The sequence below is a fragment of the Tachysurus vachellii genome, chromosome 2, assembly GCF_030014155.1.
Source record: "Tachysurus vachellii isolate PV-2020 chromosome 2, HZAU_Pvac_v1, whole genome shotgun sequence".
In the NCBI taxonomy this organism is placed as follows: domain Eukaryota; kingdom Metazoa; phylum Chordata; class Actinopteri; order Siluriformes; family Bagridae; genus Tachysurus; species Tachysurus vachellii.
The window spans coordinates 5,771,289-5,789,303 of record NC_083461.1 but is presented as its reverse complement, the minus strand read 5'-3'; the positions used below and the strand labels follow the sequence as shown (position 1 = coordinate 5,789,303).

At 41.6% G+C, this 18,015-nt stretch overlaps 1 protein-coding gene across 2 annotated transcripts; it reads right to left on the bottom strand.

Annotated features, from left to right (window-relative positions):
* Positions 1-33: 33 nt before the first annotated feature.
* unk (unk zinc finger) lies at positions 34-17,647 on the bottom strand. Of its 2 annotated transcripts, XM_060894747.1 has the most exons (15): positions 17,407-17,647; positions 16,350-16,559; positions 15,895-16,071; positions 15,681-15,811; positions 15,095-15,230; positions 13,557-13,674; positions 13,163-13,247; positions 11,799-12,001; positions 9,584-9,646; positions 8,277-8,436; positions 6,980-7,078; positions 6,665-6,850; positions 4,919-5,100; positions 4,353-4,613; positions 34-3,691 (listed from the first exon to the last, which is right to left on the bottom strand). In XM_060894747.1, the coding sequence occupies exons 1-15, from the start codon at positions 17,544-17,546 to the stop codon at positions 3,530-3,532; spliced, it is 2,313 nt and encodes a 770-aa protein (XP_060750730.1). In that variant the 5' UTR covers positions 17,547-17,647; the 3' UTR covers positions 34-3,529. The 2 variants fall into 2 exon arrangements, with proteins under 2 accessions (XP_060750730.1, XP_060750739.1); XM_060894756.1 differs by lacking the exon at positions 9,584-9,646.
* Positions 17,648-18,015: the final 368 nt, after the last annotated feature.

Genomic DNA, 18,015 nt, shown 5'->3' with positions numbered 1-18,015 from the left:
TCATATAATATGAACATAAATGACTGAGACGTGTTAATTCAAAAAATATACATTTGTTTATTGTTTTGTAGAAAAACAGAATGCAATACTGAACGGTTTCGAGCAGAAGATTACAGACCTTACAGTGAAGCTCTGATCTGAAAAGCTTAAAAAGGAGTCAAATGTAAACTCTGCACAGCTCCAGCGTGATTTGGTCTCACCGGCTGCTGATCTCCTGAGGAGCTGAATAAAACCTTATCAGTGAGAACACACTACTCTGTGTAGCAGCCCTTCACGTGGCTGTGAAGTCTCACGGTTCTGCGCTGTACTCGAACGTGTGGGCGGAGTCAGTTCGCACGATAATAATCAATAATAAAGGAAGCTAAAAATCAAACTTCACTATTAGACACCTGTTCACACCGAATACCAAAACGAGTCAGAAAAAAAGCTTGAAAACTTAAGATAACTTGCGATAACTGCTTTGCGTAGTGAAGACGTTTTGAACGGGATTTCGAATGAAATCCGAGATCTGTGTAGACGAATTCTGCATATCGTCAGTATTCATTAAAACAGAGATGCACCTAGTGTTCCCAACGTGATACGATACCGATATCAGAGCTGTGTATGACCGAATCTAGATTTTCTAGAGGTGCTGAAACTCTGAACGTGGAGTAATAATGAACAGTAATGGATTCTCAAATCTGATTGGCTAGGAGGAAATAGAGGAGCTTGTGCTCTCTCTCGCTCGGTCTCTCTTATTGGAAAATGATTTTTTTAATTGAGTGGTTGCATTACACCACTAAAAAAAAAATGCTTTATGAGATAAAATATGTACAGAACTAGGGTCTAAATCCTTTTATTTTCAATCAAACAGCTATACTGTATTAAATTATTCCAGCCAGGAATAGAATAGAATAAAATTAAAATATAGAACATACTGGGCGATCTTTAGATAGCGTCTTACTGTTGTGAATATGAATACATGAATGAATAAATAATTTATACGCCATTTGGACCTGCATTAATAAGTACTACATGGCCGTTTTATTTTAAATGCGGTTATATTCTGTACGTTTGCCTATCGTTATTGTTTGCCTACAGATAATTAAGAACGAAGGAACATAAATGAACGAAAGAACAAACACAATGGTGGTCTACGACTTATATATGACCCGCTATACACGATAACGATCTGTCGTTACGCGTGCCACACGAACATGAGCAAACAATTTGGAAATAGACCTACGTATTCTCGCTGAATTAGAAAAACCTGATTGCACGGTCATTGCATGGTCAATGCTCGACACGAGTCAGAGTCTCGACTTGGTCAGTCACGGTTCTTACAGATTTATTAAACAGCAGCCAAACTCAAAATATTCAAACGCTTAACTAAAGATAGTTATCAAGCTATTCAGCAGGTTTGATGGCTAAATATATTGGATATTTTGCATAAACTGGAGTTTAGTCAATTCACTATGAGAACTCGACCCCATTCGGCATCAAACACAGATACTGACAAGGTCTTTGGTCTGAACGATCCTAACCTGCCAGCTGTAAACAGATAAACTCCTTCGGTTATGTCTTATAATCACTGCATAATCGTCTGTGTTATCAGTAATCCAGAAACCCTTTCACAGTATTTGGAAAATTGTGACAGATTTAAACCAACAGCGATCCGGATATCGGTTTCATATCAGTCCACCGGTACCCAGGTGGTGCATCCCAAACATTCCTCCAATAAACACATTCACACACTGCAATGTTAATCTCAACCTCTAAGAAATAATCGGATCGGTTGTTCCAGCACTTCCTGGTCCGTCTGGAAAATCTGTGCAGTCTGGAAAAATTTTTACGCAACCGTCTACGTCTAAACGAAAAGCAGATCAACAGACCGGAAGAAATACGAGTGGAAACGATAGCGCCGATGTTAAACATTCATATGGCTGATATTTTAATTCCCACAATCATACCATACAATCATCCTTTCTTTTTCATCACAATATTGAAAATTCGGTTTATAAAAAAAAAAAAAGAAAAAAGAAAAAAGTAACTGGTACTAGCCGGCAGCCATAAAATGCCATACGCATGAGTGTGTGTGTGTGTATATATGCGTGTGTGTGTGTGTGTGTAGAAGAAGAAGGGAGAAGAGAGATTTCAGACTAGTGTAGGTAGAGATAGAAAGCGAAAGCCCTAGAGATCTGTGATCGCTTCATGTCTCGCTCCTTCCCTATTCGCTATAAAGAATCAAATGGAGAGAGTCGACACCGAGATCAGAACGAACGGGTACCTTTACTTTTGCACCTTTATGTATCTTTTACCTAGAAAGGAACATGTAGTGCACCTCTAAAGCTTTACTCTAAAAAGGATCACTGATTAAAATCAAGTTTTAAATGTACACTGTATTAAATATACTTTAAAAGATACACATTAAAAGGTACAAAAAGGTAATCGATGTTGTGCCCCTAGTTCAGGAGCGTGTCATGAAAGCAGGACACGGTATTTGATCCAACATAAGGACAGATGTCACTCAAATGAGCGCCACAGAGCGTAAAAGAAAAGAAATTGGAGGGTTTGGAGAGGTTTACAGAAACAGTTCGGTGTAGAAAGTGTGTCGTGGTTGTTGATCTGGCAGTGCGTTTGAAACCTGCATACTGCTAATGATCACCCGTATTCCTGTATTAAGATTAAGTGTGTGTGTGTGTGTGTGTGTGTGTGTGTGTGTGTGTGAAATAAAGTAAGAGAGCTGAGGTAAAAAGTTTTACTCTGCCGTTTCAAACCTTCTCCTGGAGATCAGGCTTCATGCAAAAAGCTTACAAAATTAAATTCCTAGAAACTATTAGAACCCATATTCATCATAACATACTGTGTATCTGAAAATGCAGCCAGATGCACCAGCTTAACTTTAATATTAATACGTCCTCTTATATGCATCATTGAAACACAGTGCTTTCCTAACCGGACTCACACACACAATCTGCTAAGACTAAAGTCTCCTTCCAAAATGTTATCGATAAATAACATCTTACAAACAAAAAAAAAAAGTGTGTATGAAGTCGACGCCATCCGAACGTGTAGACTGTTACTATAGAAACGTATCGGAACGAGAGCATCGATATCGGTCTGTGCTTTGGAGATGGGACTACTGTTAGAGCTGCTGTCATAGACGATTAATCAGCACTTCCTGTCCGATCGGAACGAAGAACACAATAATAAGGAATATTAAATTTGACTAAAATTGTGTGCTAAAATAAACAATGCTTGGTGTTCCGAGTTGAGGTTTGGATTCTGAAACCAATTGCAACAAAGAAAATTGTCTAACTTATAAGATAGGGTATGGAGTTTTTTTTTTTTTTATTATTTATTAGATTTCTTTGTACACTTAAAATGATGCCAGTTGTGCAACCTTGTAGTGCAGCTGATGCACCTGGCTGTGGGAATGCTGTGGGATCTGAGCTGGAACTGAACTAAATCTCCAGGAGGAGGATGAAGAAGCTCAGAGCCATGTTCAGTGCTAAGTGTAAGGAACTGTTCAGGATTATATGGCTGTTGATTAGGACTGGGGTAGATTCAGGCTCTGCTGACGCTCGGAACACACCGGGCATTTGGCCGAGGACGCGCAACGTTCGCAAAACACACCGTGTTGACATGGTGATGCCACGGAGCCCAAATCCTCACACGACATGCAACATAGCCGCTGCTTCCTGTACACGGCCTGAGAGAGAGAGAGAGAGAGAGAGAGAGAGAGAGAGAGAGAGAGAGAGAGGGGTAAGAAAGGGAGAAAGAGAGAGAGGTAAGAAAGAGAGAGAGAGAGAGGGGTAAGAAAGGGAGAAAGAGAGAGAGAGGTAAGAGAGAGAGGTAAGAAAGGAAGAAAGAGAGAGAGGTAAGAAAGGGAGAGAGAGAGAGAGAGAGAGAGAGAGAGAGAGAGAGAGAGTGTGAGAGAGAGAGAGAGAGGTAAGAAAGGGAGAAAGAGAGAGAGGTAAGAGAGAGAGAGAGAGAGAGAGAGAGAGAGAGAGAGAGAGGTAAGAAAGGGAGAAAGAGAGAGCGAGCGAGAGAGAGGTAAGAAAGGGAGAAAGAGAGAGAGAGGTAAGAGAGAGAGGTAAGAAAGGAAGAAAGAGAGAGAGAGCGGAGGAACGAAAGAGATAAAAAATGAGAGAAGATGGAAGGAGAGAGAGAGATGGAGGGGGAATGGAAGATAACGTGGGGGTTGATTAAGGTCTCACTCATCACAAAAGCTCCAGCATTTCAAGACAGTGTTTTACTGTATTGTCAAGTCCCCTTTATTTCATCACAAAATTCATGAAGTCAATGAGGATATTGGGAAAACGGGAGTGTGTGTGTGTGTGTGTGTGTGTGTGTGTGTGTGTGTGTTTTACCTGTTCCACCGTCCGCAAGCAGGTGCAGATCTGAGTTTGCAGGCTACATATGGAGCCCAGAGGGAGTTTATGTAACAGCTGGAGCTGGTGAAGCTGCAGTAATGGATTATCGGATGTGCGTAAGCTCTCTAGCGCCTCCTTGAGGAGCGTAACCTGTTCCTGCACCTCCTCTTCAGCCTGACGTGCTCTCTCTGCCTCCAAACCCAACCGGCCTGCCAGCAACCGAGCCTCTTCAGCATCAGCCTTCAGCACCGCCCATGACTGTACACGATACCATGGCAACACACATCGGAGTGTGTTTATATATATATATATAAATCTTGCAAGTCACAATATTGCCATGCAATAGCTTTGGCAGTTCAACATGGAATGAAGCCTGTTTTAGCACGAGAGAGCAGCTTGTGATTGTTAGAACCTCACAGATAAAAATGAACATGGTTACAGTAAATGAGCAACATCTGATAATCAGTATGCAAAGAATAACGACTTTTCATCGTAAACTCGAACAAACTGTGCTAGACGAAACGCTCTCGGCACGCCAGAATGAACAAAGGGCGCCAACCTACCTGAGACATCTGCCTCCAGCTGTGGTCCCAGTGCTTCAGCACCCTGTGAGCCTCCTCCAATTCCTGTTTCAGACGGGAAGCCTCGGAGAACATGGGACCAGTAGAGAGCAGGGCTGGAGGTGTCCCAGGAGAACAACCCAGGGGAAAATGCTCCCAGATACTACTGCTCATTCCATTCAGACCTACACAGTACATACAGAAAGGACATAGGACACGTGTGTCACGTGTAAATACAGCATATCATGTGCATAAATGAGTCTGAATTGTACACAAGGAGAACAAAACGCTCGAGGACATGCTGTAACAGTAAAATAATCGACAAAGGAGTGGGGAATATAATCAGCATGTCCTCTTATCACAGCAATTTGTCAACAATGTCAATTTTCAATATATTAATAAAATAAGTCGTAGTTTTTAATCCATTTATAGAGACATTTAAGTTGTGAAACATTTGTGAGACAAGTTCCTCAATTTCCTCACCAGCTTTTTGCTTTTCTATTACCTGAAGTTAACCCTTGTATGTTGTTCGTTTCTTTGTTACTCAGCCAGTGTTTGTGGGTCTGCTGGACCCGCTGCATTTTTAGGTTTTTATCTCAACACAATCAAAAATTTGATGTTAAAATACTCTACAGATGTTTACTTCATCCCAGTTACATGCAATATAAACAGCATATCGTCACTGTTGGGCGGAAACCTCGTATGTCCAGATTTGGTCAATTTCATATTTTTTCACATATCGATGCTATTGGTCAGTCCCCATGTGGGTCTGTTATTTTTACAAGTTATTAACCGAACTAAAGTCTTGAAAATAGCTTGAGCGCAAATCTCATAACTCCATTGGACACTTCAACTGTCCACCTCTTCCTCACTCCGTGTGAGAGCTTCACGGCATATTTCTCCTCAAGAAGAGTCACAACGAATCAACACGTCTTCTGAGGTAAATGTCTTCAAAACACTGGGCTCAAAGAAAAAAAAATCTTGACCCCCGCTAGTTCTGGTGCTCGTCTGAGGACAGGAATTTAGCGCAAGACAATCCACTGCAACGCGGACTAAACCCTGTGCACTAAGGTACCGATAAGATACGGCGTTTTTTTAATTTCCTGAAAAATAACGGTTTTGGAGATACGAGGATTCCGCCTGACAGCAACGATATATGGTTAATATTTGCCCTTTACCTTTATTACATCACATTTTTTAATTAAAGTGCCACTCGTTTTTTGTTGTTTTTTAATAAAATGTAATAAAAAAAGAAAATCAAATTTAATCAAGTTATGAGTGAAAAAAAAATCAACAAATTTACAAGGAAGCAAAGTTTTTTTTTTGTTTTTTTTTAAACTATTGATGTTTATGAATATGGGTCCCACAGACCCGAACAACATACAAGGGTTAAATAATAGAAAACACAAAACAGAAAAAAGTCAGTTTGCCACGTTAGAGAGAAACTGGAAACTTTACTGTTGTCAAAAACACTCCTTTAATAGTTGGTAAATAAACCAACTTCATTTCATTTTTATGGCTTTATTATAAGCTGTAATTTGTGCTCTTACTGTAGAAACAATATTGACGTTAAAACAAACGCATTAATGTGAACCTACTGTTTAATTTATAACTATCTGAGCTGCTGTTATAGAAAATTAAATCAATACCTCCTGACCAATCAGAGGAAAGAATTCAACAGCATTGAGGTATAACGGAAATATAACTGACACTGACGGACTACAGTATATTCATCCAAAGTATACAAACCTAATGAACTATGAGAGGGTCCCAAAAAGCTGCTCTCGGACTGGGTGGGTGGTGGTAACTGGGCAGACAGAAATGGAGAAGCGTGAGCTCTGATTGGAGGAGAGGGAGAGGCGGATCGGAAAGGGGAGGGGCTGCTGAACGATCCGGGGATGTTGACAGGAGCCGAACTCTGAAGCTGACTTCCTCCTGTTTAGACCAACAAAACTCAATGTGAGTTTCAATGTAACTCAATAGGTTAACACGTATATGAGGTGGTCACGTGAACCTTCGGTATTATCCATGTTAGCACTTTATCGAAGAAGCGTTAATGCTAACCTAACATGAGTCCCATGCTGGGCGTGGAGCTGCTGTCCAGACTTTTCTCCAGAGCCGACACTCCAAACGCGTTCAGGTCCAGATCATCCAGTGCAGACTCTGATCGAAGGAGAGACACAAAAATACCTCCTTAAAGCCATCACTGCTGAATTCTCAAACCTGCTCTAAGTTCTTGTCAGCTTTATTCATATTAATGCATTTCTGTAGTGACGCCTTATTTACGTGACGCAATTATTAATGATGAATGACAAAATCTAACCCTAATAATAAAAACAAAATATGTACAGAAATTTTTAGAAAATGTCAATGTTCAAAATAATTAAAGGTGGGGTGCAGGTTGTTTGAAAAATGCTTCAGAAACCTGAGTCGGGCCGACAAACAAAACAAACGTGTAGCCAATGAGCAGAAAGGGGCGTGTCTTGTCGATATGCGGTGGAGAGAGTGTTCAGTGTGCATGTCTGACATTAGCAGAAAGTGATTGAAACATTGACATGGCGGATACCTGCCGTTACCGCTGCCTCGGGCTCTAGGTGTCGAACGTCGTCTTCCGCATGAAACGGAGCTAAAGCCTTCACGGTACAACACACAGTACTACAAAAACACATCTGTATTACCATAGTATTACTCATTGAGTTCAGTTATTGATAAAAATATCCCCTCGGCCAGCCGCCCCAACAGGTTCCGCCATAATAGTTGCCTGGGTTACGTATGTATGTGTGGGCGGAGCTATCAAAACAGGGGTGACACCCATTTGGGTTTGGAGCGTGTTTGTTTTGGTGATTTCAAATGTCAACATTGGCTTTCAAACATCGTGCACCGCACCTTTAAATACATTTAGGGAATGAGTCTCCAGTGTCAGCACTTTCCTATTGATGGAGGAGCTTGTGCTTTTAACAGGGTTTGGTTGGGGTGAAGCTTTTGATTGTCCGGTTTTCTTACAGATGTTCCACAACATCAAACGTAGCTATAAAAGTGTCCTTCACTGAGTCGGTCGTTGAAATATCGCTGCTATAAAAACGATAGATAGAATCTGACTTCAGGCTGATAGCAGTAACTCGGGTCATAACACACTTTTTTTTGAACATCTGATTCAAAACGTTAGCTTTAAAAAAGAGGGGGAAAAAAGCAGATTCTGAAAACACAGCACAAATGGATCGAAGAAGGATGTGATGAATAGGAGAAATGGTAGTGAGCTAGAAGACAAACATTATTGATAATAAAAGCCTTTCTAACACACATGCTGGTTAAATACCAGAAGTACCGATTATTTTCATCACACACTCTGACGTGCACTGACCTACTACAGACTCCACGGTGTCGCTGGTGGGGTAGAACGGCAACGCGTTGGCATTCATGCTAGAAGAAGGGGCGGGGCTTGGGGGAGTCGCTGCCAGGCTAGAGGGCACACTGGATGAGAGGCTGAGGGGGCTGCCCACTGGTAAGTACACAGACAGCTCCTACAACAGCAGATTCAAAAACATACCACTGTTTACTTTAGAAAATATACAGCAAAGTAATGCTACGTTCATATATACAGTAATTTCATCTCTGCAAGTTGACCAGTCGCTGTTCTGTGAACTTGTCAGCAAGTGCTCCTGGTTGCCATAGGGGCTTTTTACACCTGGTCACTTCATGCGTTTTCTGTGATCAGATATCTATCCGATGGTAAAAAGACCAGGTCCAAATGCCCTCCGAAACGTTTTCGAGACAGATGTAAATCCGATCGTTCAAACCACTTCAGGAGGTGGTCTGGGTTCAGGAGGTGGTCTGGGACGCATTTCAGATGAAACTGGACAGGTGTAAATGAATGTGGTTGTTCAAGCCACATACGTCAGCGCTATACTCCTCCCAAACGGAAGTACGTCACTCACAAGTGACTCACGAGTCGTGCATCGCACCAGAAACAAACAGTCGTAACGGGTTTATTTGTCTTCTTTTTGATTGCATTCTGAAAACCGCATACACCAAAGCGTGTTCCATTTCAATTACCCCGGAAATGAGGTCAAATATTTTTGCATTTTGGGCGGGAGTAGAAAGATCGGATCGATATCTGATTCGCCGAGACGCATTTATGTGGCCTAATGTAAATGGAACAGTTTTAACAAATCAGATCAGCTATCGGATCAGAGACAACACATGAAGTGACCAGGTGTAAAAAGGCCCTTAGTAACAATGTTAATTAGTGGGTGGTGCAATTAGCGTTGTTGTAAATCAGTTTAATCCCACTAAAATGAAAAATACTGGAGGGAGATTTGGCGTTTGTATATATAAAGATTCCTCTGCGTTTATCTGCATCCTATCGTTCGAGATGAAGGAGAAGCAGTATGTGCACTTTGCCTGACTTTATTCCGTATTTGCATGGAGTTCAACTTTTCCTGTTTGTCACATCACCACACAAACTCGTTTCGAGTCACCAATGGTCACCGTCACCAGAAGTCGCCAGCTTTGTTTTTGTTTTTTTTCCGGTGCTGTGAGTCAACGTATGTGTGAACGTAGCATAACAACTATGAACAAAATAAATGTAGAAATAATTTATAAAGAAACTAATTTTTAAATTGTGAAAAATAGCAAAAAATAAACAAACAAAAAAAAACATAATAGTACCGGCTTGCTATGTAAACCAATTTCTCTATTGCGATGTTCCATTGCATACGTCTTCTGTTTTGCCTAAGAAAAAAAAATGAAACAACAAAGTAGAAATACAAATAATACAAAGATTTTGATTCTTTAATTTTTTTTTTCTTATACAGGAATTCGGAAATTCCATGCTAATGATAGAATGGCTCATCAACTCGCGGTCCACTTTAATAGGTACACCTGTACGCTTGCTTATTTATGCAGTTACCCAAACAACCAAGCATGTGGCACAATGCATAAAAAGTCTTATAGGTACGGGTCAAGAGATTCAGTTAAAAGTTTAACTGTAACATGTTCCACGTTGTCATTGTGACAGTCCTGTGGAAACAGGGCCAGCGCTAACAGGAAGGATAAAGCACCTGACATACCGTATTTTCCGGACTAATGAGCGCACCTGAATATAAGTCTCACCCACTGAATTAAAAAAAATTATTATTGTGAACATAAATAAGCCGCACATGTCTATAAGCCGCAGGTGCCTACAGGTACATTGAAACAAATTAAAGGTGGGGTCTCCGATTTTTGAGAAATGCTTCAGAAAACTGAAACAGAACAACAAACTAAAAATCAAAACAAAAGTCAAAACAAACGTGTAGCCAATGAGCAGAAAGGGGCGTGTCTTGTCAATATGGGCGGAGAGAGTGTTCAGTGCACATGTGTGACATTAGCAGAAAGCGGTTTTAACATTGACATGGAGGATAAAAACAAAGAAAGAAAGTGAAGAAACGCTAAACACTGTTACTACACAAAACACGGTTGTAGCTGCGTCTCTACATTACTACGATAGAAAAGAGGTGTTATTTGTGTAGTAACAGCGTTTAGCTCAGGAGTTATTGACTCAGGAAACTCCAATCTGTGAATATGTGACCAACTTCCTGCTCCTTCAGTTCTCTCCAGCGCTGGAAAGCTGATCCTATATTAACACGTCCTACTTCTTACCTTATCGTAAGTCTTTCTTTGTTTTTATTCTCCATGTCAATGTTAAAACCGCTTTCTGCTAATGTCACACACGCGCACTGAACACTCTCTCCGCCCACATGGACAAGACACGCCCCTTTCTGCTCATTGGCCCACCTTTAACTTTACGCAGGCTTTAACGAAACACGACTTGTAACAAAAAATAAAAAACATTAGCAGTAAACGGTAGCCTACCAAAGTCATTGGTCACTATCTTCCTCCTGTGCACTGAAACCACTGAAGTCATCTCCTTCGGTGTTAACCGGAGCACGTCACAGCATGTGTTTTTTTTGAAGAAAAAAAAAAATTGAAAAATCGGGAAAAATCCATATATTAGCCGCTTCATTGTTTAAGCGCAAGGTTCAAAGCGTAGGAAAAATGTTGCGCCTTATAGTCCTGAAAATACGGTAATACATTCCATACCCTGATGCTCCAATATATCTGATCAAATGCACATTATCATATTGCTAACATTTTGAACTACAGCTATGCTAATTCCTCTCCCCATACTTCTCCCATTCCATTTCCATGCCCAGGCATCTAGAGATTGTACCAGCTCCAGCTTCATGAAGATTTCAGACCTTTAAAGCGAATAAACCAACCCTGCAAGGACTTTAATCATAACCTTTTAAGCAAAAAATAACATTCCGATGGAGTGAAGGATAAAAGAATGAAGTGTTGAATTTAGAACAAACTTATAATTCATGAGTTGCTCAGGAGCTCCTGGTTACACGACTGTAGAAAGAACATTATTTATAATCAAGATAGTTTATGACACTATAATTCACACTCTCTGGTGGTTAATAAAGATTAATAACCAGACTCTTTGGTGTCACCTAAATGAGGAAGTGTTTCCTTTTTGAGTCTGGTTCCTCTGAAGGTTTCTTCCTCATGACATCTCGGGGAGATTTTCGTTGCTTATTAAGGAAAAATAAAAATGTTTAAATACAAGTCTAAGATTGGATCATGACCTGTTTCTATGATTTTATGCACTGTGCTGCTGCTCATGAATGCTCAGATGTTCCTAATAAAGTGGACAGTGTCTATACGTGTATGTAAATTTGCAGCCAAAAAAATTCATAGGACTTGACAAGCAATTACTTTATATATATATATATATATATATATATATATATATATATATATATATATATATATATATATATATATATATATAAATAAATAAATAAATATGCTTTAGAAAATTACGAAGAGATCGTCGTACCTGATCCTCCCGTTCAAAGCCGGGCGCTTTCCCATAACCCCCCTCTCCAGCCCAGATGGAAGTGAGGGGATCCAAAATGGAGGTCTCCTCAAACAGAATCCTTCCCAGAAGGCTTTGCTCTGGGTTGTCTGTGATTGCTGAGAGGGCTGAGGAGGGAGAAGAGCTAAACTCTGGGAAAGTCTGATCCTCGCTCACACTTGCTTCTGGAGGTTAAAGCATGCACACGCGCACACACACACACACACACACACACACACAGACACACACACAGACACACACACAGACAGACACAGACACAGACACAGACACAGACACACACACAGACACACACAGAAACACACAGGCAGACCACAGACAGACACACACACAGACAGACAGACACACACACAGACAGACAGACACACACAGACACACACAAACACAGACACACAGACAGACAGACAGACAGACACACACACACACACCACAGACAGACACACAGAGACACAGAAACACACAGACACACGTAGACCACAGACAGACACACACAGACACACAAACACAGAAAGACACACACACACACACACACACAGACAGACACACACACAGACAGACAGACACACACAGACAGACAGACACACACAGACAGACAGACACACACAGACAGACAGACAGACACACACAGACCACAAACAGATACAGAAACACACAGACAGACCAGACAGACACACACAAAGACACACACAAACACAGACACACAGACAGACAGACACACACAGTCAGACACACACACACACAGACACACACACACAGACAGACACACACACAGACAGACAGACACACAGACAGACAGACACACACACAGACAGACACACACAGACACACACACACACAGACACACACACACACAGACACACACACACAGACAGACACACACACACAGACAGACAGACAGACACAGACAGACAGACACAGACAGACAGACACACACAGACACACACACACACAGACAGACAGACAGACACACACACAGACAGACACACACATCATTACATTTTTTGTTATTAGTATACATAATGTCTCATTTTTTTGAGATCATAATTTTTGTTGGATGCGCGACACCCGAGGTAGAGACTTGAAGGGTTGCAGACGACCGTTCCCTATAGACTGACCACCTCTTAGTGACGCCAAGCTACGTTCACACGTCGCCCCCTTAGTCTTGTTTACATTACATTACATTGATGGCACGGTAGTCATTGGGAGTCGCTGCATCGTCTTGCAAAGTTCAAACACCTTTACACACGACACCTTTACACACACACACACACACACACACACACACACACACTGCTCAAGAAGTAACTGGTGTAATGATGAGTTCTTACTCTCGAGGTGGGCGAAAGCGCAGAAAGGCCCTCTGGGGCAGCTGCCACTCTGCTGCATATCGTTGCATTTGCTGGATTTGTAGATCTGCACAGAGAACCAGAGTTTGTTCAACAGGTCAAAAACAATCACAAGGACATTAGTACTGGGGTGTAATGTGTTTTCTAGGATAATACATTTTGATGCACTTCTGCCCATATCAGTCTATTCACACATATACTGAGATCCTTCTTAATCTCTGAAATGAGCGACACAGCTAGCACAGGAAAAGCAGACAAATGACAGACATAAGGCGTAAACGTGACCGCTATGCTGTAAACGTCGGCACCTTTTCTTCTACGATAATGTCTGTAAATGATGTAATGTAATGTTTTTACTAGGACTGGTGTACAGTACCTCAGGGTGGAACTGCTGCTCTGTACGTGTGTGACAATACTGACAGCTCTCGGCGCTTTCACACTTACTCGGGTCTCCCCACTCGTCACTGTGCTTTACTGAGGGACACGGCAAGGCTCTGCAAACACACACACACACACACACACATACACACCAGACACACACACACCAAAGACAGACACACACAGACACACACACACACCACAGACACACACACAGACAGACACACACACACACAGACAGACAGACAGACGCACACAGACAGACAGACAGACAGACAGACAGACACACACACACCCAGACAGAGACAGACACACAGAGAGACAGACACACAGAGAGACAGACACACAGAGAGACAGACACAGACAGAGACAGAGACACACACAGACAGAGACACACACAGACAGAGAAACACACAGACAGAGACAGAGACACACACAGACAGAGACACACACAGACAGAGACGAGACACACACAGACAGAGACGAGACACACACAGACAGAGACGAGACACACACAGACAGAGACGAGACACACAGACAGACACACACAGACAGACACACACACAGACAGACACACACACAGACAGACACACACACAGACAGACACACACACAGACAGACACACACACAGACAGACACACACACAGACAGACACACACACAGACAGAGACACACAGACAGAGACACACACAGACAGACACACACAGACAGACACACACACAGACAGACACACACACAGAGACAGACACAGACAGAGACAGACAGAGACAGACACAGACAGACACACACACAGACAGACACACAGACAGACACAGACACACCACAGACAGACAGACACACACACACCACAGACAGAAACACACACACACACCACAGACAGACAGACACACACACACCACAGACAGAAACACACACACACACCACAGACAGACAGACACACACACACCACAGACAGAAACACACACACACACACCACAGACAGAAACACAGACAAACACACACACGTTTTTCTGAAGATGTGCTTGCTGTTGTTAAAGTGTCCTAAAAGGATAAAGTGTAAACATCACGTTCATGATTAAACTATTTGAACTGTTTCTAATTTGTCAAGAAAACTACAATGTCTAAACAAAAAAAGATGCACTTTATTGGTGCACAATTGATTCTTCTTTTTTAATCAAACATGAATCATACTTGAAAAAAAAGTACATTTCAGCAGGACAAATGTTTACAGGAGCCATGCTAGCTCGGCTGCACCTAAACAACTGCAGATATTTTTCATTTCGTAGCAAACAGAAATAGGAACGAATAGAAAAGTAAGCGGACCCAAATTATTCTTTTCTAATTAAATCTCAGATGCCGTTATGTTTCACCCTGTATAGTGAACACATGTAGTTCAGTGTCTTGACTCAAGAGGTGTAATGTAGGAAACTGACAAGAAATGACTGCTGTGGGGAAATAAATACATCAGTAACAAAAAAAAATGAAAAATAAATTGACAGCACTAGTGACAGATTTTTATTCTGTATTGCTACGTACCTGTATTTGTGCTTGTGAGGGCAGCGCCTGCGGTCTTTGCTGTTGTGATAATACGGGCAGGCGTAACCTTGGCGACAGAGACGAGGAGGTTTTTTACAGAGCTCCGTCTTATAGTGCGACAACACGTAGCTGTTATCTGCGGACAGCGAGAAGGAGAGACAGTCACGACCCACTCGAATTAAAGTTATTTGATTATAAGTTATTCGAATTCTTATTGTTTTTAGCTGATTGCAGAGATCATTTTGAATTTGCTTTAATTCGAAAACTGAATATCTAACTAACAAGAAGTAACCTATGAATTGAGTCACGAAATTCTTAGAAAGTCCACCTGTCGAAAGAAAAAGCTTTGTGGCTCAAAGACAGAGACAAATTCACAGCTGTACACATTCACAATGCTTACCGAGGAGATCAGATGGTTTTTTTGTGACACTCCTAAGGTACTCTCAAAATTTGGAGAGGTCAGGCTTTAGACGTACAATATTTTTGACAGTACAAATGATATCTGTAACCAGCTGCACCAGTTATCTTGAATGAGATCCTTCCCTCCGTTTACAACTGACTAATTAAATCAGATGATGGTCCTCACCCTGCCATCGCGGCTCCTCGCACAGTGTCTTCTCTATAAGAGCGGCGCTGGCCACTAATCCGGACTGTCCATCCCCGACTCCACTCTCCATCAAACTGGATCCAGTCTGAGCCTCCAGAGCCTGGACCTCCCTGCAGAACAAACATTTCCATCAGTACCATTCCTAATAGTTGGAAACAAAGTCTATCTATTAGGTCTGAAAGCTCTTTTGTACCTAATATCGTAGATGGGACATCGCAAATCGTGAGAGCCATGAGCAAAAGCACAGTGGGGGCCATTTTTACTGCAGTGCCCTTTCGCGTCCGTCTCATGAATACAGGAGCCGGTCTTATAGTAGCGCAGGTGGTAGCGTCGCTCTGTGTCTCCGGCTGTCCGGTGCAGGTATGGACATCTGGATATGAACAACGTAAACAAAATGCACATGGTGAGACAAAGAAACAAGGTGGCTTTAACATGAGAGCTTCACTGAGAATAAGATCTGTGTCGAGGCTGGTAAATGTATTCCTTTAATAACAATACATTTGGGAATCTCCCAAAAGTATCATACCACAAGGAGCAACGCAACATGGTCAGTTAGGTTTAACACCGCCATGCTTTTTGGGAGCCTGTGCTCAGATTTTGCACAAATAAATGACAGCGAGAAGGGTGGCAGGGTCGTCCTCTTCTTACTCGTCTCCGTCGGGGCAGGTGCCTGTGCCCTCGTCGTACTTGGCGCAGTAAACATCGGGGCTGTAGTTAAATGAGCCGTCCCGCCTGCGGATGGGCCGTCTACGTCTCTGGTTCAGAAAGTGCCAGTGGAAGCAGGTGAAGGGCCGATGCTGGGTGCACTTGTGCTGCACAAACAGAGGACACTGCTCAGTCCTGAACTCCTTCAGATATCTGAGAGAAAAACAAGGGGGCGTGGCCAACACACATTAATATGCAAATGTCAACAAGGAAATGTTTATGGTTGTAGTTTAGTCTAAGGTATACTCCACAAAGGGGTGTGTGTGTGTGTGTTCGTTAGGTATACGGCTAATTTGTTAACAACACATTAGCAAAAGTTAAACCTGTTTATTTACAACAAACGCTTTCTTAACACTTTTGACAGAGTGGGCGTTTCTAATTTGCATATCATGCATATTCACAAGGTTGCAAAACAGCAGCAACATCCTTACTCCATGATTAAACGTATAATCGTTAAACGCGTTAAAAAGAAAATTTCCTTTGTTTACAACTAGCTTTTACTTCACAGCTGGCTAAAGTGTTGCAGCACCTGTTTTGTTGCGTCTTTAAAAGTCAATATGCGATATTTACTGCTAACGAATCTAATAAAATTATTGTTATAATATTATTTACTGCTAAAGAGTCTATTAAAACGATTACAGGACATTAAATTACAGGGGTGACATAAATAAAGCTATAAATAAAGCGCTCAACGTTGCTAACTTTAAAAAAAACTTGCTAGCATATATTAGCCGCGTCCCAAACGGCTACTAAAAGATACAAAGTGCACTAGGTAGGGCACTAAAATTAGGGCACTTATCCAGAGGTCGCCCACTATGACGGCCACTAGTGTAGGCAGTATGGAGTGGTTTGGGACTCTGCATATAGGCCTCCCATAAAGACCTACGGTATTCAACCGCAAACATTGCTGCACGTTAAAAACACAACAGGTCGATTTTTAAAGTGTATTTCAATAAATGTGTGTGTGTGTGTGTGTGTGTGGACATTTCCGTTAACGTACGTGTAATGTTGTGGCTTCTCCGTGTGCGCGTGCACAGCGTTGGCGGAACAAGACAAAGGCGGCGAAGAAGATGATGATGATGATGAAGGTCCGAAGTTGCCTGCTGACGCACTGGCCTGCGGTACAGGCGCTTTGGACATCTTTATTTAAATTAGAAATATCACTGCATTTAAACTATTTAGCTAAAAATTTGTTCAGAGCTCCAGAGGGCTGCTTTCTTTTTCGATGTGCGCATGCGCGGAGTATTGTCTTTTTTAAAAAACAAAACAACTGATTAACTTCCGGGTTCATGTTTATACCGCGGGGGGGGAATAAACAAAAAAGGAAAATTCAGTGTTGTGGAAAATAACCGGATAAAATATTACGTTAAACATATATTCGTTTACAGAAAGTGATTTATTTTTAGATTGTTATTATTTTTTTTTTTCCATAAACAACACGGAAGCGCTTTAATGAAAGATTTCTCTAAATATGTTAAACTTTAATACATCACATAATCTGGACATCAGAATCATTTCCTCATGAAATAATAGAACAATATGTTCCTGAGACAAATTATTCTATATTTAAAAACACAAATAAAACTGTCCCAGTTGATGCAAAGTGATT